Genomic DNA, 22,736 nt, shown 5'->3' with positions numbered 1-22,736 from the left:
GCTGCTGATGCTCTGGATGTTGCAGTGTGTCCGACGAAAAAAGCAGCAACAGACATCCAGTCGCTTTTACACACAGATAACCCAGGCTTTACACAGCATACATCAGGATTACCATCTGAAGATGCGTTATAATTAGCCTGGAGAAGTCATCAGCATCCTCTGTTGTGATCTGACACAAAGACAGACGTACTGTTTGGATTTGGGGTTTTATAACTGAGGGACAAACTGAACATCGTCGAAACGAATAAATAAACGCGATGTCGTCGGAAAAACACGGTAAAAATGTCTATTTTGTATTTGGTCATACCACAGCTAATTAAATCAGTTCATGCAGCTGGACGACTCATTTAAATCAAAGGTATTTAATATAAAATAAATGAGAAGCAATGTCATTTTAAAACGCTATTATACGACCATTCATGAATAGTGTTGTTAATATCCCCCTTCCCTTTTTCATTGTTCATCCTTATTTCATCTATATATAGTCATATTTAGACTGTGTGTCAAATCCTAGTGAGCTGCCTATCTAGGCATCAAAATCAGCGCGCAAGTTAGCCTAATGTCTATAGTCGTGTGCTGCAGTTTTGCCTGTTATAGTCTAATATGCTGCGCGTTTTGGGCATCATATGTGCCTTTCGAGAAATTAAAACTAGCAGATGATCCCCATAAACGCTGTGTGTAGGCAGCTCGCTAGTATTTGAGACACAGCCGTCGTGTCCGTTATTCTCTCTGGTATAGTGTCGCGTTGAACACATAGGCTACATTAGAAACGGCTGTGTGGAGTTTCATCAAATGCGAGAATAGGCGCAGTATGTGGTTTAAAGGGTGTTGTTTGAGGCCCTACTTCAGGCATGAGGTCCCTCGGGTCCGTGATTCACTGCGCTGAGCGATGGAGGGCCCTAAATCACTTGAAGCTAATGTGATTTTCTGAAATAACGCAGATATGGTTTACATATAAGAACCTTTTAGATTCGCCTATCAGTAATCTTATGATTTTTTGATTTTTTTTTTTGTGAATCAATGTCTTGCAATCCCTCTCATCTCTTTGTCAATTTAGACAAAGAATTAAAGTAAATTTTGATTTCATGCGGACTTTAATGATTCATTCATTGTTTAATATACCTGCAGGATGTTAGAAAGAAAGAAAGATAGAACACAATAGACAAGATTATTTAAATATGCTCAGAAAATTATGCATTAAATATGTATCCCTGTGTATCCCCCCCCCCCACACTAAAAATTAAATATGAATTGAAGTGCCTGAAAGCCCCCTATTGTGAAGGATTGCATAATGATCTAATCGTTTACAGTACACATAGAAACACACACTGAACTCTCTTGGGCGACATAAACTGGTGTAAATATCATTAAACCTTTATTGTAAAGGACTATTCAAGATTGAATACAAGTTAAGGAATAGTTCATTGGAAATTTGTCTAAATGATAGAGTTCACTGGTCGAGTTAAAAATTCCATTCATTTTCTTCATAGGGAATCTGATTTTAACTGCCGTACTCTCTGAGGTTGTTAATCAATGTTATATGCTTTAGTTGAGACCATCAGTTATTATTTTAACTTATTTTGGTGGTGAAAAACTACTTTTCCCACAATTCTGCAAAAAAAAAAAAACCTCCACCAATCAGAGAGTCGCGGTGAGCAAATCACACCAAAATATTTCTGCAGGGAACGCTCTCAAAATACTCATGAATATTGGCACGGCTGTGATTCGGCCGCAGGCTGAGTGCCGTAGGTAATCACAGCGTGCCGATATACAGCCATATCTCACATCTATGAGTGTGATATTGCTTTTATACAACAGTTCGACGGCAAATACATAAGAAACAACAACGGAGTGTCTTTAAAAGCCCTCTTTTGTGCAGAACTACTTCCTTCCGCCACGGATTCAAATCTAAAATTGACAGTTTAACAGCTGAGCCCAAGCCTCCGTTACTAATTCCTAAACGTCACTTTAGAGCTAGTAACGAAGGAACGTGGAGTTGCTTCATTAAAAGCTTATTGTATTACTGTAGTAAAAGCAGTGTATTATGTATAGTAGATATTGTGAGAGAGAGATTGACAGAGCGAGTGTGATTACCTGCATCTGATACAACATTAATTCTTCAGATCAATCTCATATTCACAATAAAACAATGTCTGATAGTCTTGTACTATCCTTTCATCTGTTAAGGGTGATTTCCGATGACAGCGCTGCTCAGTGCATTTGTTGGCTGCATACAAGCTGCTGTTGAAAGTAAAAATAACTTTCGTTACAGCATTTATTTTTCCAATATAAAAGTCTTTACTGCTGACTCGTAAAAACAGTCTCTTGTCACCATCTAATGGCGAAACAATGTAACTAATATCACCATCACGAACACGCACACCGTTTCTCAGTACTAAACAAGAATAAGAAGATAACTATAACTGTAAATGTATTAGCGTCCACACACCACCAAAAATGTTCTGTTACTTTTAAGCACTAGATGCAGATTTGTTACCTACCACTTTAAATGTTTGAGATTTTTAAAATCAGATGGATTCTGATTGTTCATCAGCTTGAAAATAATCATCCTGATAGTGATTCCAACAATATTGTTCCTCTGTGTTGTTATCGTTATAACGGTCGTGTAAACTTCCCTATTTTCATAGAATTAGAACTTTATCTTTATGGTTATAGGCTGGCTTTTTAAATAAAATATGCAGCTTCTCTTATGCTTATCGTCCATGGTGTGAACGGGCCTTTGCTCTTATAAATATTTGTGGTATATGATTGTGTTTGTGTCACGGCTCAGGATTGGAGGAGGCAGCGGGGAGGCAGTCCATGTCTCAGCCGATGATGCAGATGGCTCCGCCTCCATACCTCCCCACCCAGGACCCCAACATGCCCCCGCATCCTCCTCCACCCGGCTGTGCCCCGCAGCCCAATTACCCCCCTCCCCCTCCTCCTCCTGGATCAGAGGGGTACCTGCAGGAAACCCAGTTCCACTGCGGCACCCTCGGGCCCCAGGGAGCTCCGAACGGATACCCGGTGCAGACGCACGGACCAGTGGGCACCGTCCCTCATCCCCCGGTGGGCTATTTACATACAGGATACCCCCTCCAGCTGCAGCCCTGCACGGCCTACGTGCCCGTCTATCCCATAGGCACAGGGGTGAGTGGGGATTCATTTCGTAAGGTGTTTAAACTGCTCAGGATAATCCAGATGTATATAGCGTGAGAGCGGGATACAACATACTATAGTAGTAAAACATAGGGAGATGAATGGTTCTGTTAACAGTATGTATTTTTATGTGTGTGTTATTTTAATAGCCATAGGCTTGCTCTTTAAATAGAATAAGCAGATTCTCTTATGCTTAAAAGATTATGTGAAATGTGATGTGACTCCTGTGCATCCCTGGAGGACAAATACCTTTCCAAGTTAGAAAAATACCAGCGGAGATGATGTGCATGATATATCCAGAATATAACTCTTATCTGCAACATATTAGTAAATTTTGAAAATGTATTAGTAAAATCTCGACATTTCTTGACTGATATAGTAAATGTTGAATTTTTAGATTTAGATACCAGTAAAATTTAATTGTTCTTGGTACCGACTTTTGTACCATAGCAAAAACTAGATTATTTAAGATTAGGGCTGCAATTTATTAAAAAAATTAATTTGTGATTTTGTCATATATTGCAATTCTATTTTGAACTGCAATTTGAACTGAGATATGTTAATAATAAAAAAACTAAATACACAACTATTGTAAAAAGATAATATTTTACACTACAATAGTAATGTTATAATACTAATAGTTATGTTAATGTCTTCACTTTCAAAAGGTTTCTCATTACAAATCTTGTAAAAGGCTGAAAACTTCTTTCCTCAAAAATATTGGTAATTATGCGAAAATAAATTGAACCGGCATACATGATAAATCCATAGTGTTTAATCATGATTGATTTGATAATCGCACTAAGGTATATCATGATTTTATTTTATTTCGATTGATTGTGCAGCCCTATTTCAGTTCCTGTGCTGCTAAAGAAGATAAACAGAAATTGTCATTGTCAAAAATTTAAGGAATTTTCACATTTTCAAGGAAATAATGCCTGTCCAGTATAATAATGTCATGTCCAGTAAAAATATAGGAATTATGCATCAGAATTGTGCACCAGTTTCTGAAATGGCCTTTCCTGTGTGTTTCTTTTCCTCAGGCGCAGCCTTACATGCCCAACGGTGCACCTCATCCAGGTGTTGCCCCCGGCCAGATGGCCATGCATATGCCAAATGGCATTGCTCTGATGGAGTCTCGCCGTCCTCCTCATGACTACCTGCCCATCGCCGTCCTCACCACTGTCTGCTGTTTCTGGCCAACAGGAATAATCGCCATCATCAAAGCCGTGCAGGTAATTGAGCCCAGACAGAGCTCTGGTGCTCTGATGCCAGCAGGGCTGAGATATGAATCAGCTCATGGATATAATTTCTGTTTTATGCTGGCTGTTCACACAAGTGAACTACTAAGAACTAAACACATGTTCATAAAACCATTAGGTAAATGGTTGCATTTAAGTCTGGAATATTAACTATGTTTACAAATGATTTACACACAATTCGACTTTTTACATCAAACGATTTAATTTAATTTAATTTAATTTAATTTAATTTTTTGTTTTCATTTAATTTAAATAAAAAAAATTATTTAATTTCAATATCAGACTTTTTCTAGATTTTTAGCAAAACATTTTTTGTCATATTTGTTTAGTGGGTGTTTGTAAATAATTTACACAGAATTTCATTCAGTTTGGTTGTTTTGACAGTAAACAACTTAATTTAATGTACTAATTTAATTTCACACTTGCTTTGAACAGGCATTTTATTTTTATTCAGTTTTTTTCTAGATATCTACTAAATACGATTTTTATGTGATATGTCTTTAGTGGTTACACAAAGGTGACAAACGATTCACAAAATTTTGTTCAGTTATGTTTTTTTTTTTAACATCAAACAAGTTAATAATTTGATTTCATTTCATTTAACTTGGCATGAACAGGTATTTTATCTTTTTTTTTTTTTTTAGATATATAAATAGGATTATTTGTCATTTGTTTAGTGGTTGCATTTCGTTGTCACATTGTCTATATAAAATTACAAACAATTTACACAAAATTTGGTTTAATTAGGTTTACAAACAAATTAATTTTTTTTAATAATTTAATTTCAGACATGAAATTGAATTGAGTTTAATGATTTAATTCAATTTAATTTCAGACTTAGTGTGAACAGGTATTTTATCGATTTATTCTAGTAAATAGGATATTTTTTGTCTAGTGGCTGCATTTCAGTGTGACATTTTATCATCTAAGTTTACAATGATTTACACCGAATTCTGTCCAATTAGGGTTTTTCTCAGCATCAAACGATTTAACTGAATTTGATATAATAATTTCAGATTTGGTGTGAACAGGTATTTGATCTATTTTCCTAGATATCTACTAAATAGAATCTCTTGGTTCAGGTGCGTACCGCTGTGGCTCGAGGCGATATGGTTACAGCAGAGATCGCCTCGCGCGAGGCACGTAACTTCTCCTTCATCAGTCTGGCGGTGGGAATCGCCTCCATCGTGCTCTGCACCATACTCACCGTTGTGGTCATCATCGCCTCTCAGCACCACGATGACGACTGGGAGCCCTAGAGAGCCCAGCGCGGGATGCACCTCCCCATCCTGACCCCAGGCCATCATTCCAGTCGGTATTCTGCTTTTTCTGTCACACAGCACAGTTCTGACGCTCAAGCCACCACATCCTAATCTGCAGTCCAAAATATGCTTTTACAGCCATTTGCCCATGTATTAGTTACAAAATAGTTTGACGGTATGGTAAATCCGAGCGTGGGGAACACAGCGCATCTACCATGTCGTAAGCGGTGTACGCTCACACTCACAGAAACCTACCTGAACACTTCCTGTTTCTCCTAAACAAAAGCCTTTGCTAGATCAGTAGTTAGAAACATAGCGTACTAAAGACTTGAGTCAGGTCAGGTGTGTTATCATTTGCTCTTGACATTTGCCAAAAAAGTATTACAAGAACATAATTTTGGTATAATTGTGTTTTTTGACGTTCAAAACATTCCATCTATTATTTGTGCCATTTATCTGTTTAGAAAGATAATATATTTCTTTGCAGGATAAACTGACAAATTTAGTAACTGAAAGTGTAGATAAATTGTGTTTTCTATACACTAATTATTGAAAAGTGTAACATAATGTATTAAGTCGAAAGACTAATAGATTACTGAAATAAGTTTCAATATAGTAGAACTGGAATTTCACCTAAAGGAACTTCTGTTGTGTGCTTCAGAAGAGTGGATATCAGTATTGAGTACTCAGTGGTTTCTTTTCTGAAACCCAAAGCCAGAAGTCTACTCAACGCAGTACACAAACACAGATGCAAATGCTTGCATGCAGTTCTGTTGTACATATTTAAAGCTAGTGATGCTCCGAAAGCCAAATTAAAGTTGTAATTTAGCTGAAAACCGATGTCTGGGTAATTAAATTTGGGTATTTGAACTCTATGCTATTCAGGGTGTTGTGTTTATCAGGGCCGCTGCTGGCCAAATGGGAGCCCTTAGCAGAATTGTATTGTTGTGCCCCCTCCCCCAAATTTTATAGAAGTTTAAAAAAAAAACACACACATAGGGGTCAAAATAGAACTTTAATAAATTATAAAAGTACAATTAAATTGTATTATTTAAAAAGTACAAGTTGTAGCTAGACAGTTACCTATGGCTATGGTTTTATTAATACAGTTGTCTGATTGAGTTTATGGTCTCAAGCATTCAGAAATCACACAAAAGAAAATTAAGCAGTTTTACTACGATAAAACCACGGTTAATTTTTGTAAGGGTTGTGATGTCCATAAGTTTTTGTTGAAGAAATTATAGAGGTTGTAGGATTTCTATTGCAAAAAGGTGGCCAAAAATGAAAGATTAAGTGGATATTTGAATTAATTGTTTGGTCAATATTAAACAATGATCTGATCGTAAGTGTAACAACAGCAATTACAGGCCTTTGGTGCCCTTGCAGGCATTTGTAATAATATGTAATGTACATAAATTGTTTATTTTGTATTACATTTTGTATTTTAACAGTTTTATTAATTAACCAATCATTATTGCCTCATTGTTTTTATTCAATGCATTTTAAGTCATTTTAAAGGCTGTTGTTCGCTGGTCTGTTTTAATTACCACAAAAAATATTATTTGAATACTTTTTTGTAAATTATTATTTGATGTAACTAAACCGTGGTTAATTTGTGGTTACATGGCTAAAAGAACCATGATTTATTGGGTTTTATTCGTAGTAAAACCATGGTTAATTTTCGTAAGGGTAACATGGAAACTATTTGAATATTAAGGCAGATGCGTTGGTGGTGGTAAAATTATTACCGACATTAAAACACGTTATTAAAGGGATAGTTCACCCAAAAATTTAAATTTGATGTTTATCTGCTTACCCCCAGGGCATCCAAGATGTAGGTGACTTTGTTTCTTCAGTAGAACACAAACAAAGATTTTTAACTCAAACCGTTGCAGTCTGTCAGTCATATAATGTCAGTCAATGGGACCCACGGCTTTGAGAGAAAAAAAAACATACACAGACAAAACCAAATTAAACCCTGCGGCTCGTGACGATACATTGAGGTCTTAAGACACGAAACGATCGGTTTGTGTAAGAAACTGAACAGTATTTATATCGTTTTTTATCTCTGATCCGCCACACTGTCCAACTGTCCTGAGCGCGTTCACAACAGCCGGCGCGTGACGAGTCTTCTTCTTCTTGCATTCTCTTAAATGGACCATTGACACTATCTACAATCTCAATTATCCACTGTAAAGCAAGAAGAAGAAGAAAATGCGTTGCACCGGTTGTTGTGAACGAGCTCAGTACAGTTGGACATTGCGGTGGATCAGAGGTAAAAAAACGATATAACTACTGTGAATTGAGAATTGCAATGTGTATTTGCGTATCATTGCTGACAAGTTTACAATGCAGCAATATATGAAAATAGCTAAAAGCATTTGTGTTCATGTACTTGCGTAGTGTATGTCTTGGGCCTAAGTGTTCCCAAGCGTCTTGTTTGCAAACCGGTCTTGAATCAATCCAGTTCAGAGGTGTTGAAAGAATGTATTCTAGGGTGAAATTATTACTTCATTACTGACTATTGTAAATTGGCTCTTCATTGAAGGAACACATGAGATTTGTGTGTTGTGAACTAGTGTATTATTTATTGTTTAAACACTAAATTATTCATTTGTGTATTAAATTGATACTTCTATATTTATTGAAATATGTAATCATAGGTCTAACTGTTGTGCTGAAATATTTGGTTATCTTTCCTAGATAACAGTCAATCATCACAGATGATTGCTCAGCTGGCATATTTTTATGACGCATGTGATAATATGCACTTTTATGCTCAGTAAGCAAGTAGCTAGTTTGTCTCACTTCTTTGTAGATGAGAGTGTAACTTGCTTCCAGTTCTGACCTCATTGAAACTCCTCACATGCTGCTGTCAGTTAGCTGTAGTTTGTTAGGTAAACGCATTTAGCACAATGGTTTGGTTGAATGAAAAGAATCAAACAATCCTAGAGTGGTCCTACACACACACATATATATATATATATATATACATATATATATATATATATATTGTACTGAAACATGGATGCAATGTTTTAGATTTTTATTTTAGGACTCCAGTATGTGAATTAATCTCTTACTGCTTTAAAAAATGCATCCATTTGTGCCATCCACTGACTGTATAATCTGTAAAACTCTTTGTTTTCAAACAAGAGTTCACCCAAAATGAAAAGTCTGTCATTTACTCACCCTCATACCAGTCCAAAAACCTTTATGACTTTCTTTCTTCTATGGAGCATAAAAGGATAAATAGACCAAAATGTTGAGTATTCCATAATCTGAGGCTGTTAAACTCCAAAAAAGACCAAAAAAACAACAACCAGTGTTTAAAAAATGGAGTCAAATATATTATTTGGCTTTAACAAGATTTGTAATATAGTGGCCAAAAATTTTATTTTATTTTATTTTATTTTATTTTATTTTATTTTATTTTATTTTATTTTATTTTATTTTATTTTATTTTATTTTATTTTATTTTATTTTATTTTATTTTATTTTATTTTATTTTATTTTATTTTTATTTTATTTTTTTTTTTTTTTTTTTATTATTATTATTTTTTTTTCATTGTGAAACACCAGCCTGAATCTGCTACATGTTGTGTTCCATGAAAGAAAGTTGTAAAGGTTTTGAACAACATGGAAATAAAAGTAAGGCCAGATTTTTCCTTTTTGGATTAATTCAGTGGATTATCTTTTAATTTATGTATAAAGCTTTAGGATTTCTACATTTCAGGCTTGACAGTCGTGCCGAGAGTAAAACGAGCTTCATTGTTTCAGTGAAATACTAGAAAGAGAACAGCCAATTTTGATAAACAAGTGTCCAAATGTGAAAGACGGGAGAAGATCATCTTTTGCATCCATTTTGAGCACTTACTTTCTGTCCTCTTCTGCCATGTCATTCAGTTTTATGTATTTATTTTGCTTGTGTAATTTGAACTGCGTCATATCGTTCTTTTCCTGCTCTCTTTAATCGATTTCTAATATCTTTCTGATCTATTTTTGAACAAATGACTTGCAGCATATTGCAAGTGTTTCGCTGAACTGTTTGTTGAATGACTTCTGATGTATCGTTTATACCTGTTAGAGGTGTGATTGCACATGGTCATGTTTATATGGGCTACGTCTAAAAATATGACCCTCATTTTCTAACTAAGAGAGCTTAGTTTCAAAAGATATCCTGTCTGTTAATGAGACAAGCTTGTCCGATACATTTTATTTTGGTGTTTTAAAGTTGTGCAAACACTGTACAGTTGATGTGAACCTAGCTCCTGTTTATAATTAGCCCAGCAATATGCTTTTTCACACAGTTGTGATATAAAGCAAATGCTTTATTGTTATAAACATGGCCACTGAGATCTGATTGCCTATAGTTACTGCACACGGTTTCTCTGAGCTTGTAAATGCGGTTGGTTTATTCAAAAAGCCGCAAGCTCCCTTGTGTTTGTGTGCTTTTGGAGGTTTATTCTGAGCTGAATCTCACAAAAACCTGCGAAGAACACATTCCACCTCAAGTCAGTAGAAAGAAATATAAAGTTATATTTAAATAAAATGAAGCTTATTTAAGGACTATTATCATTTTTTGCATAACTTTGATTGCAATTAAACATTTTACCCATTTAAAAAAAACAAAAACAATATTTCTTATCGTAATGCAAATCCAATGATAATTTCTCAGAAGAGTAAAACATCCTGATGCATTTCAGACATGAGAGTGTTTGTCAAAAATTGCTCTGTAAAATAATGTCAAAAAGGCTTCATTTTCTTTATTAAAAAAAAAGAATGCATTTTTCTTTCCTTTGATTTTGGATGTGAATTGCGACTCGGACATGTTTTTGTGAGATTTGCCCTCTTAATGAGACCAAGCATTGATTTGCTGTGTATGAATCCAGTGATTTTAATTAAAGAGGAATACCTGGTTGTGCAAGAATCGATTGTGTTGTGTTTTCTCTGCCTCTCTCTCGCGTTTGGCCTTTCTCTTTGTCTCAGAGGTGCTATTTATAGTTGCCCTGTTTTTTCCTCTCCATCTCTGAATCTTTTTCCCTTGTGTCACTGGAGCTAGTGTATCTCCACATCACATAACTGATAGGAGGGCGCCAGTGCCTCTTAAAATCCTCTCATTTGCATATTGTATCTATTACGTGGTGTACAGTAATAGCCCAGGGGCTGCAGCTCTTCTCAATCTGTGAGGGCATCTGTCGCTCTGTGGATCAAATTCAATATGACGCTCGGCCATCACAGTGAGGGAGTGAAGCTAGCTATCAGAAAGCATCGGCATGACCGTGCCTGGCTGCACAGGACAGAAAAAAATGCACTTTTTGCAGGAAGTTATGATTCAGGATTCATTTATTTGATGAGTGAGAGTGTGCAATAGAAGATGGGTTACAGAGAAAAAGTGAGTAGATTTATGTTGGTCATGTGAGTCTTCATCTCCTGTTACTTTATATGTTTTAAACTATTCATTTATTTAGTGGTAAAATGAGGAAATAGTTATTATGTTCATCTTTTGGATTGTTCTGTGTCATAAACAAATTTTATTACCATGATTTGTCTTTATTCTTAAAAAAACGATTCTCATTAGATAGTCTAATGGATATAGATTACATTAAAAATGTATTGTAATGCAGTGTTGGGGGTTCACAATGGTTCTGAAAAAAAAGCATTATTGTTGATAATTAAAACTAGAACAATTAAAATAGTTTTCGTTAATTGAAATAAAGCTGAAATCAATTGCAAGTAAACCTAAAATATTAGATGAAAACATTTTTGCAAGTACTAATATTACTAAAACTAATATTGAAGTTATGTTATTAAATATAATAATATAGTGCTTATTCTGAAATTTATTGTAAAGTTTTAGGCTAGCATAATTGTAATATCTAGTGCATTTTGTGATTTGATTTGTGAATTAAACGGTGGTCACTGGATGTATGTTTCACGAATTTAAACATGTTGGAGGGAAATAAATACTATACTAATACTACAGATAAATATTATAATAGTGTATAAATAATACTAAAATAACACTGCTTAAAACTGTCTTCTTCATTTTTAAAATGTGATTTCTCTTTGATTTTGGGGAAATATGACCCAGAAGTGTTCTTGACAGATTTTGTGAGTTTCATCCAAAATGCAAAGCGGTGAGAGAGAAGAGAGATGAATGGAGTTAGAAGAAGGAAGCAGGCCAGACTGTGTCAGTAGGATCACAGATGGTCGTTTAGCCTCCCAAAGAGACCCATCGTTTCAGTAATCATTTAACACCGCAGGCCTGCCGTCTTCCTCCACACAGTTTTGTCTCTTCTGCTCTGACCCTCACGCCGAGTGTTATGTCGCCCATACTGCGCCCATGTACTCACCCACCAATCACCTCCACAGCTCCATCAAGGCTGATTAACAACCTGTGTTGGTCGGCTACATCTGGTGTACACGTCCCTCACGGCGCAGTGCTGTTTGGAGCCGCTCTGTGCTCGGTTGGTTAGGATTGCATACCCAAGTGCTATTTGTGCCAAGCTTTGAGCAGTGCAGTGTATATTCACTGACTCGCTGCTTGATTCATGTTGACACCCTTACTGTCATTCCCTATCTCTCCGCTCTCCCTGCACTGTCCTCCCCTCACCAGACTTACATAAGACCCGCGCTTTACACAGTGTCCTAACTAGACACGACAAGTTTCCAGTGACAAGTAATTTCTCTGTTCACACGGAAAGCAAAAAAGCAGCAAAATCACATATTTCATGTTTAAAAACTGCTTGTGCTCACCACAGATTAAGATAACAAATCAAAACCGACCCTTCCTTTAAAACATGCTCTTGGTCATTTTGTGAATGATTCATCAGTGCACTTTCTTCCAAACAAAGCAAAAGTACATGTAAATAACTTTCCTATTTGGCTGACATTATCAGTCCCTCTAATTTTTAGCCCCGCGCCTCAAACTACTTTGTAAATAGAGACACTTTTCACTATCCAATCCATTTCCTTCCAATAAAATGGTAACACTTTACAGTAAGGTAATATTCGTTAACATTAGCTAATGCATGAAGTCACATTAAGAGAATAGTTCACCCACTTCAGGAGTTTGTTTCTTCATAGGAATAGATTTAGAGAATTGCATCACTTGCTCACCAATAGATCCTCTGCAGTGAATGGGTGCCGTCAGAATGAGAGTCCAAAGAAGCTAATAAAAACATCACAGTAATCTGCAAGTAATCCACACCACTCCAGTACATAAATTTTGTAAGAAACAAATCCATCATTAAGACATTTTAAACTTCAAACCATTGCTTCCAGCGAAAAGTCCTCTATCTATAAAATTGTTTTCTCCAGTGAAAAAGTTGTCTCAACTGAATCAGGAGAGAAATATGCACAGATCAAAAAAACGTTTACAAAGCAAAAACTGTCCAAACTGTTCTAAACAAATATGTGATGTGAGGAAGTATAGATTATGGACTTGTATTTTGGCAAGAAGTGACGGTTTAAAGCTTTTCACTTCACAAGACATTAACTGATGGACTGGAGTGGTGTGGATTACTTGTGGATTATTGTGATGTTTTTATCAGCTGTTTGGACTCATTAATCCAAATGATGTAATGCTTAATTTCTGATGAAGAAACATCCTGGATGGCCATTTTCAGCTTACTTTCATTTTTGGGTGAACTATTCCTTTAAGTAATAATTTAACAGTTTTGATTTGATGTATTACAAAATGTTGAAATTAATAAATGATTTAGAAGTATTTTTCATTGTTAGTTCATGTTAAATATAATGTTAACAAATGAGACCTTGCATGCACCCATATAATCTTGGCAAACATGGTAAGCAGTTTTTGGATGTCTGCTATGGAGGGGCTCAGGGAGGATGTTCTACTCAAGCTCAGATTTGCCTACGGATGATTACATTGGTAAACTACATAAAGGAGGGAAAGGGGAGGAGGAGGAATGAAGAAAGGCGCTGGAAAGAAGTAAGAGGCTGCTTTTATATCCTGGTAATAATTAGAAGATTAGATTGGCTTTCTCCTCCCAAACTTTATAACTATACAAACTGTTGTAAAGTGCTTCCGATAAAGTCAAGTCCTTTGACCATCCTAATTTTTTGCTTGGTTGAATATCATCTGGAAATTTGCTAAATTAAATTTGTTAATCAGAATCTCATAAAGAGATCAAGTCATGTATCAAAAAAATACAACTATGTTGAACAAGATTTTGGAGAAGTGCCACTGAAGTGTGTCAAGAACTTAACACGGAAGAGAAAATAATCAAGCGTCATTTCATTCTTTCACACATGGCAAGCATATGGTTATAAACAGAGAACCACAATAAGTCAGGAAACAAAAAAATATATATTTCAGTACACAGATGAAATCATAACAGTTTCAAGAGCAGCAGGACCAGTCTGTGATTGTATCATAATTGACAGCAAAACAATCATCCCAGAGAAATGGGCTATACTAAATAATACTTTTGAATGGGAAATTTGATAGTCCATCTACCGCAGGACCTTCAGCTCCACATACTCACACAGACACAGACAGGAAGTGGAATGATTTTTCGCTGCACCTGAAGGCCGCTGGGGAGGAGCAGGAAGCTTGTTTGATACCAGCAGTCTGACATAAAGTGCACTGTAGGTCATGAGGAGCTGCTGTGCAATCGCCTGAAGAAAACAGTGGCACATTTTTCACTTGAATTGCTGTAAGATTTAACCAAAGACTCTGGTGACCAATCAAAGTAGGCAAAGGAAGTTTATTCAAAATATAACTAAAGCAATTCAATTAATTCTCTTTTTGACCATTTTTGTCCCCTGTGAGAATAATTAAGTTGCATTTAATTAATAAAGATGTATTTTAATTAACGTCTAGGTGACTTTGAATTACTGCATAAATGAAAGAGAGGAGTCTTGTTGACTAGTCTCCTATGATGCATAAACTAACCAATCCTGGAACATCATTTCCATATAAATAAACAAATACATTATAGGAGGAGGTCGCCTAAACCTTCAGATGACCTGCCTGATTTGTCCCAGTTATTGGTTTGGTGATGGGAAATATTATTATGCCGCTTTAATGATCAAGGATTTCTTAATATATATATATATATGGTAAAATACTATAATCTTCTATTGTTACCATGAGTTGTATTTGATCAATTTTAATTTTAATTAGCTTTCATCTAAAGTTCTTATTCAAACCACCATTGGTCAGAATATAGGGATGCTTATTTGTATATGATGAATTTTTTCACCTGATTTGAGAGAGTGGTGTCAGGCATCAAGCTGAAGTTTTTGGTGAGTTTCGAGTCTTCCCGTTGACTAGTTGATGTGCTTCGCTCTCGTCCCTCCAGCAGCAGCGGCTGCTCTTCTTCTGGAAGCTCCTCGTCCTGTAATACAACCTCGGGATCCAGGGTCGTGACCTCGGTCACTAGAACTAGGTGGGACATTCTTTTCTTGAGTTTGTTCTGCAGGGCGAAATGGCAACTTTGTGACATTTTTCTTTCTTTTGCAGTGTTGACATACTATTATAGTTTTATTCATATTTTTAGTTAAAGTTTTTGTTATTGTTTTTGTTTTAAATATGTCTACATAGTTTATTAATTTTGTTTTTATTTTTAATTATTTTAGTACATCAAGTAAAACTAAATGAAAATGAGAAATGATGCTGTCAACTACCTGAAATAAAAATATTTTACTTTATTTCAGTTAGCATTACATTTTTTAGCTTTCATTAACTATAATAACCCTGTTCGCTCATAATTTTTGTCTGCCTATCTGAGTGAGATAGAGATAGCTCCATAGTTTTCTATGGAGCCCTGAAGCATCAACATAAGAAAAAAATCATTGAACAAAAGAAAGCCAACCTGTACTTGATCTCTGACAAAACTCATGTCGTCCAGCGCTTCAGTCAGAGAAATCAGACATGGGGACAAGTCCCAGTACATACAGAAGAGCTGCAGACAGAAGGGAAGATCAAGCAGAAGAGCAGTTACACAAGTCTGTTCATGGCTCTCTACACATTATCAGCTCCATCAGAGAGAATACAGAAGAAAATAACCAAGATAAGGATGTAGCTCAGGAAGGCATTCGGTTATCTGATTATACAGTACAGTTTATCTCTCTTACTCTCATACCACTAGACTGTCAACCGTTACTCTCAACTTTCTTACTAATTCAGAAATCTTATTAAAGATGTGATATGCATGCAAATAAATTTGGTCAAAATAGACACATTCATTTAAATCTCAATATTTCTTTTTCTCTATTTCACTCCCAAACAAACAACAAGAAGCTTTTTAGCAATAATGCAAGAAAATTAAGAGCAAAGGATCCTGGTATGTGTGTGGCTGATGCTTCATATGTGTATTTTAAAGGGATAGTTCACACAGAAATGAAAATTCTGTCTTCGTTTACACACCCTAATCTCTTTCCAAACCCGTTTGACTTTTTTATTCTCTGGAACACAAAAGATTATATTTTGAGGAACGCTCATAACCAAACAATTTTGGCACACAATGATTTCCAAAAATAACACTGAGACATTCTGCAAAATAAAAATGTCAAACAGGTTTGGAACGGCATGAGGGTGAGTAAGAAACGATGACAGTCTTCATATTTGGGGGAACTATCCCTTTAAATTTATCATGCTGCTGCAGAGGATGATGGGAAATGTAGTTTTGTGAGTAACACACAACAAATACTGGTTAATTAGTAATACTTTCTGGCAAGCTTGATCTCATAAAATGTGTACAAAGTACATTGCACAATCAACAGTGATGATCAATACCTGTTACCTTCTACCATAAAACTTTAATGATGACAAGAGTCGAGATAAAGTATATACAGTAAACACGCATTATATTAAGCACAGGAGTAATTACCTGCAGTTTTCCTCTGCATTTCTGGACCCAGTCAGCCACTCCCAAAAGCAGCTTGTGTCTGACCATGTGCTCATTAACCCCCACCAACCGCACATCTGTGTTCATGTTGATCTGAAACATATACACCTCTTAATCTCAGCTACAATCAAAAGGGAATACGGGTTTGTTTTTACAAGAAAGAGCAAGTGATGTGATCGGAGGTGATACGTCACATCAGCCCACCTCTTTGTTGCTGTAGTGAAAGATGAGGTTGATGGTGGCGGTGAGGATCACGGAAACCAGACTGACACACAGACAGAGCACCCAGAACTCCGCTGTGCTGCCATCGAGGTACATGTGAATGGTCGAGTACACAGCGCACCACAGCACCACATACAAGACCTGCAACAGAAACGCAACACACTGTATTTCCTTGCAGTCACCTGATCCTCCAAATTCATGCCTGCTTATTTCTACCGTCTGCTGGTTGGATGTGTTTGTGTGCAAAATAGTGAAACGTGGTCATAAGGTCAGGCATGATTTCTAAATCCAAAATGTACTACTTTTAGTTTTCTTGTACTGTTGAATAAAAAATTAATCGCTTGACAACATGACCAGGTAACATTTCATCCCAAAATGAAAACGTAAAAATGAGAAATTTCTTTTTACATACAGAAAATGAATCTTATCACCATAAAGCCATTTTACTTTTTCAGTAATTATTTTCACTGATGATTCTCATTAGATTCCTATTATTACAATATAGTCATTTTCACTGCATTACAACCTTTAAACCTTTACTGTAAAAATCCATTCACACCAAGGGCAATAACCATAACACTAAGTATAACTATGTCTGTAGCTATAAAGTTGTAATAATCATTCTATGAGAATAGTGAGGAATGATATTGTTGGAGCATTCATAACGGCAGACAACAAAAACAGCAGTGCATGATTCAAATAAACAGAAAACTATCACCCAGTGGTGAGATCACTAATATAGTTAGCGTTATAGTTATCTTTATAGTTGTCATTCTTGGTGTGAAGTCCATTAACACATTTCTTTTTACACATACATAAAAGCAAAACTACAGTCATTTAAATACATGTGTATTGTCCAAAAAAGGCCACAATGTACTGTTTTAATATAAAGGAATTTTCTGTGTTTCACCTGCATTTTGAATTTTGCATTGCGTTGTGTTTTACAGTTAATGGATAATGTCCTGACTGAAATGTCTGTTTGTTTTCAGTGTACAATTGAATAAACATTTAAATGATTTACATTTTAATGATTTATTTAATTTTACTATTTACAATTTGTTTATTTAATCAACTTATTTAATTTATATTTGGTTTAATAAGTGAAAGTGGAAATCTCAGTGGTAATTTCTTTGAGAGACTTGTCTAACCCTTGTAGTTCTTTTGATTTTGGATTGAAATATGACCTGGGCTTATACATAACAGGTTCTATGAGTTTCCCATAATCCTACTGGCTTTGCTCAGTGCTGGAATATGTGTGAACTGCAATCTTTTACAGGCTGTTTCTTACGGGTGCCATGATGACATTAAAAATGTTTGAGTTGAAAAGCAGGTATCTTCTGACGGACGGGTGGTCCAGCGCTAAACGAAGTGGACCCTCAAAGTCTTCTGCTGGAATCTGAAATAGATTGAACATTAAAATACAACATAGAAGTAAGATGTTGGTTCATTTGGAAATGATTGGATGCTGTAAATTGACTAGCCTGGAAGCCTTTGGTTTCCAGAAGAGTCCTGCAGTGTGAGAAGTCAAACGTGGGAGTGAACCATGTGGATGTGGACACAGACACCACACACTGACCTGACAGAAAGACACCAGATGAGGTCAATTAAACAGTTAAAAACTGAAATCCCATCTTTAATAGGCCAGCGTCTCTTGTTGTCAGGGAGAATTTAAGCTGCATTAAGCCTATTAAGAATTAAAAATGAAAGTAATGCATTTGAAAGAAGTGGATTTACTGGATCACATATTTTTAATTCCCATGGCCTTAAAGAAGATCTGCAGTATGACATGTTATGAAAGAGTCATTACAAGCATTTAATTCAGTACCGTTGTGTCCTTCAGGGCAATAAACCAGGGCGGTAAAAATCACACTGCAGTCACATTACCACTCAGTGTTTGATGATTTCCGTTAGCTGGTTTGTTGTTAATACTGAGAGAGAAACTGGGCAATATGTACCATTCCTCCATGTGGACGCTGTGCCTGGTTCTCCTGCAGTGACTGACTGTCCTGTGGGGGATTCAACATCACATCTTTCCTCTCCATTACACTGCCGCTCCCTCTCCTCCATGGTGACGGCCACTGTCAGAACCTGCTGGAAAACACATGCACCCAAATATTACCAGACACTGCAACTGCAGTTTGAGTTACATATCAAAGAAATATATGAACAAACTATTCAATATGTGTGCTCCAGGCAAAACACCACAGGTGAAAATGGCAAATATAACAGATATCACCATACTTTTTTAATCACAGTAGATTAAGACAGTTGTTTTGTATTACAAGTTTCTGGAATGTTTTGTTTAAATATGCAAATAAGGCATTATCTAATTGAAAATGCACTAATTTGAATACATTTCAAGAACATAAACCTCTTGTTTCATTTTGTTGACATACTTTTTTACAGTGGGGGTTTTACACTGGTGATTTTGGATTTCTGTTTTCATTACAACATAAATCAGACAATACTGTCAACAACAACACACATACATTACAAAATCTTCAAAAAAAAAAAAAAATCATGAAAAAAGGTTTTGTCTATAGTGTCTTGCCATAAGGACAAATACAGTGGCAATGCAGCCTGTATTCTGTTTCAATTAAAAAACAAAACAAAAACAAGCAAAGAAAGAAAAACAAACAAACAATATAAGCCTTAAAGCTTAAGAAAGTACAGAGCACATGATATGCAGGAATAAAATACATTTTGTGGCCACAAATTAAGACTATGTTTCCACAACTTATTAATTAGTTCCCTCATTTTAGTTAAATTATCGCCACGGTTGATTCATTTGTTACTTTGTTTTAGGTATACCATGGCTGCATTGGTTTCCTAGTTTTAATTAAGTTAAATTGTGGCTACAGTTTCCCTAAATCAAGTAAACAAATGTCATTGGAACACATTCTTAAACACTGTAAAAAAAAAAAAAAAAAAGTTGAGCCAAATTAAAATTTTAAGGCAACCAGCTTCAGCAGAGTTTTGAGTTTGCTCAACTTATTTCTTATGGGAGATTCTCAAATTTTTGTTGTATAAACTTAAAATGACAAGTTGAGAAAACTCAAAAATCTGCTGAAGCTGGTTTTTCAAATTTTATGTTGGCTAAACTTTTTTTTTTTTTTACAGTGAAGTCACAACAACAACATTTATTTTCTTCTACACTGTAACATAACAGATTATTGAAACTTTACAGGAGAGCCAAAAACAAAAATTGTACCATAGTTTGATCTGACTTTGTGTACTGATTTCAATTGTTTATAATAAAAATTTGTACACTCATGGATGACAGTAATTTTGCCAGTAGAAAGAGCTCGTTAAGAGCTTTATATCTCCATTTCACCAAAAATGTCACTTACGCCCTTCTGGTTCTCACCCCTCGATATGCACTATAACATGCATTTAATAACTAGAAAGGGTGAAATTTCATTTCATGCCAACTTTAATTTATGGCCACAATATATTGCCTCAACAAGCACCACAAACTAAAGACGTAATGTATAATGTACATAGTATAATTCCATATTTCTAAAGAACATATGCTATGTCATTCAAATGAGATCTCTGACTCAGAAAGGAAACTCAGACGAAAGGTTCAAACTTCAAATAAGACAAAAAAAAAAACAAAGAGCATGATGGCAAACCTGTCAGGGCCCAGCTTGTCTCAGTCGATGCTCTCAGCACAGTGCACTGCCTGTTTAAGACCAGGAAACACAAAACTTACAGTCAACTTCTCTTTTTAGAGTTTCGTATACAAAAAAGTGAGGAAGATGTTAGGTTTCTCAACAGTAAAGAAACTGACATTTCTTAACCAATTTTATTTTTCAAAATTCTGTATGTTCTTCTGAGTTATTGTAAGTGGCTACAAGCAGTGTTTTTATATAGCATGCATCAATATGCATTAACCTTTGCATATATTATAGAGAAAATGCTTCAGAGAGCTGTTAATGTTTCACCATTGTGACCCGGGGAACTCAAATCATGATGGTTTTACAGCAATTTCAACAAACCTGTAAGCACAGCAACTGACGCGATAGCATTCACAGCTGACTCCACTGCAGCCTGCAAGCTGAAGGAAATGATAGACGCAGATATTATACAACATGTGTCTATATACATCGCTTACCCTGAAAATGATTTCATTCTCACTTACCTTTGCTAGTTTTTTAATACAGCAAACATGTTTGACTGCTGAAGAACAGAGTGTGAATGTGACAGCAAAACCATCTCTTCATTTCTCTCATTGTGTCTGCCTCAGTCATGCCTGCTGTTGCCACAACCTTCACTCCTTTTTTTTTTTTTTTGTTAGGCTCCTCCTACTATTTAAACTATCTTTTATTTATATCTTCATATTTGCTTTGTCTTTCTGCTTTTTTCCCATCAGGCTCCTCTTGTGGTCTCGTAAGCTCTCTCTTTCTCTTTCACTCCCTCTGAGTGTGTCTTCCTCCTTTATGTGAATGCAAAACTGATTCTAAACCCTCCCCCTCATGCTCTTCCTCTATCTCTTTATTTTGTGTCGTTTCTTTTTCTCTCAGCTTGTGACTCAGCTCAGTCTGAACACATGACTGCAGGAATGTACACACAATTTCACAGACCCATGGCGAAATCTGTGTATGCTTGTGCTTGAATGTGTGTGAGACAAGGAAAGAGAAAGAGACATGAGATAAAAATTTTATGGTTTTTTTACGTGTATTTACTGTTGCCAAAATTGGTGCTGGTCATTGAGTTTGTAGAAAATAAACAAAACAGGTTTCGAGTCAAAAGTCCAGTTGCACGGTTCTCTAGGAGTGGCTTAGTGTGTTGGTTTTATACACCTGCTGATAGTGCTCCTAACTAAAATGTCAGTTTCATTATATTTTTATAATGTTTGTTGGATTTTGTATTTATTTACTTTTAGCTAAGGCTTTAAGGCTAGGGCAAAAAATATGTAAAAATAAAAAGCATGAAAATAAAATTGGCAGTGCACTAATGCCATCAACAGGCTTTGTTAAAAAATGCATCTGAATTATCACAGTCACTCAGGTGCATACGTAACCATTTGTAGTTATATAATAATATGCAGAAGTAGCATTTACAAAGACAAAACTATTTGTTGTTGCTGTATTTAGTTATTTAAAAAATATAAATTTGGTACACTTGTATGGCAATGTTTGATAAGCGTTTATTGTAATGTGTTATGTTCTATGATGATGATTAATAATATAATACGCAGCATGCTGGAGACAAATTTGTAAGAAATATATTTTAATTCAATTAAAGCTCATTTCAATTCAATTACATTTTAACTTCAGCATTAATATAGAAAGTAAGCGATCAAAACTGAAGATGTCTAGTGCAGCACTCAATGCAACACAGGACTGGTCAAAATGTTTTTGAGTAGGCCTAATGTGTTCCTTAAACTGTCTCAAGGTCCTCTGATGTCTTACACATATACTTTATTTATTAAAATAATATCTGTTACATCTGTCAAGATGTAGCCTACTTTTCAACCAACATCTTGTGACCATTTATTTAGTAACAAAAATCATAATCTTACAGATAGCTTCCCAAAGGCTAAAGAGGTTCAGTTTAAAATTATTAAAGACATTTATGTGTGTAATAAGTGCAACTTTTGTGAAATTTACAGAGTCGTCTTCCCTCAAGATTAATCTAGCTAATGGTGAACAGAATTAGTCTCTGCTGCTATAGGCTAATCCAGACCAGCACGCTTAGAAGATACTGCATACATCGGTTTAGAGCTCCATATGAACACATACAGTACTCATTAATCAACTTTAATCAAGTAAAATATGATCATGGACTCTGATACAAACAACTCTTGGCTCTAGACTAGACACCAGGGCCGCTCACTCACTGACTCCACCTGCTGGGAGATAAAAGTGACCACAAGAGTACACAATACAGTTAACGAACTGAATCCAATTTGCAGGTAAGACACGACGTTAATGTAGAAATATTTT

At 35.7% G+C, this 22,736-nt stretch overlaps 2 protein-coding genes across 3 annotated transcripts; one reads left to right on the top strand and one right to left on the bottom strand.

Annotated features, from left to right (window-relative positions):
* prrt1 (proline-rich transmembrane protein 1) lies at positions 1–9,171 on the top strand. The gene is made up of 4 exons (XM_058753864.1): positions 1–276; positions 2,792–3,150; positions 4,203–4,394; positions 5,504–9,171. Exons 1-4 carry the CDS (start codon positions 258–260, stop codon positions 5,678–5,680), a joined length of 747 nt encoding a protein of 248 aa, XP_058609847.1. The 5' UTR covers positions 1–257; the 3' UTR covers positions 5,681–9,171.
* A 4,828-nt stretch (positions 9,172–13,999) lies between these two features.
* Positions 14,000–21,486, bottom strand: tmem268 (transmembrane protein 268). Of its 2 annotated transcripts, none has more exons than XM_058754363.1 (11): positions 20,930–21,486; positions 20,787–20,845; positions 20,421–20,470; positions 18,741–18,873; positions 18,267–18,361; positions 18,074–18,181; positions 16,768–16,926; positions 16,546–16,656; positions 15,529–15,618; positions 14,917–15,129; positions 14,000–14,329 (listed from the first exon to the last, which is right to left on the bottom strand). In XM_058754363.1, exons 4-11 carry the CDS (start codon positions 18,850–18,852, stop codon positions 14,165–14,167), a joined length of 1,053 nt encoding a protein of 350 aa, XP_058610346.1. In that variant the 5' UTR covers positions 18,853–18,873; positions 20,421–20,470; positions 20,787–20,845; positions 20,930–21,486; the 3' UTR covers positions 14,000–14,164. The 2 variants fall into 2 exon arrangements, with proteins under 2 accessions (XP_058610346.1, XP_058610345.1); XM_058754362.1 differs by having other exon boundaries at positions 18,741–18,876; positions 20,930–21,481.
* Between the last annotated feature and the right edge of the window lie 1,250 nt (positions 21,487–22,736).

Source organism: Onychostoma macrolepis, chromosome 19 (genome assembly GCF_012432095.1).
Source record: "Onychostoma macrolepis isolate SWU-2019 chromosome 19, ASM1243209v1, whole genome shotgun sequence".
Classification (NCBI taxonomy): domain Eukaryota; kingdom Metazoa; phylum Chordata; class Actinopteri; order Cypriniformes; family Cyprinidae; genus Onychostoma; species Onychostoma macrolepis.
Note: the sequence above shows the minus strand (reverse complement) of the source record. Positions and strands in the feature narration are given on the sequence as shown.

What these genes read in the sequence shown, in the direction of transcription:
- prrt1 (XM_058753864.1), top strand. An exon ending in TCTATCCCATAGGCACAGGG is followed by an intron (nt 3,151 to 4,202) that starts GTGAGTGGGGAT and finishes TCTTTTCCTCAG; the next exon opens with GCGCAGCCTTACATGCCCAA. An exon ending in CCATCATCAAAGCCGTGCAG is followed by an intron (nt 4,395 to 5,503) that starts GTAATTGAGCCC and finishes CTCTTGGTTCAG; the next exon opens with GTGCGTACCGCTGTGGCTCG.
- tmem268 (XM_058754363.1), bottom strand. Translation starts at nt 18,852, where the DNA reads ATGGAGGAGAGGGAGCGGCAGTGTAATGGAGAGGAAAGATGTGATGTT. An exon ending in TTGTCAGAGATCAAGTACAG is followed by an intron (nt 15,130 to 15,528) that starts GTTGGCTTTCTT and finishes TTCGCCCTGCAG; the next exon opens with AACAAACTCAAGAAAAGAAT. An exon ending in ACACCACTCTCTCAAATCAG is followed by an intron (nt 14,330 to 14,916) that starts GTGAAAAAATTC and finishes TGTTTTCTTCAG; the next exon opens with GCGATTGCACAGCAGCTCCT.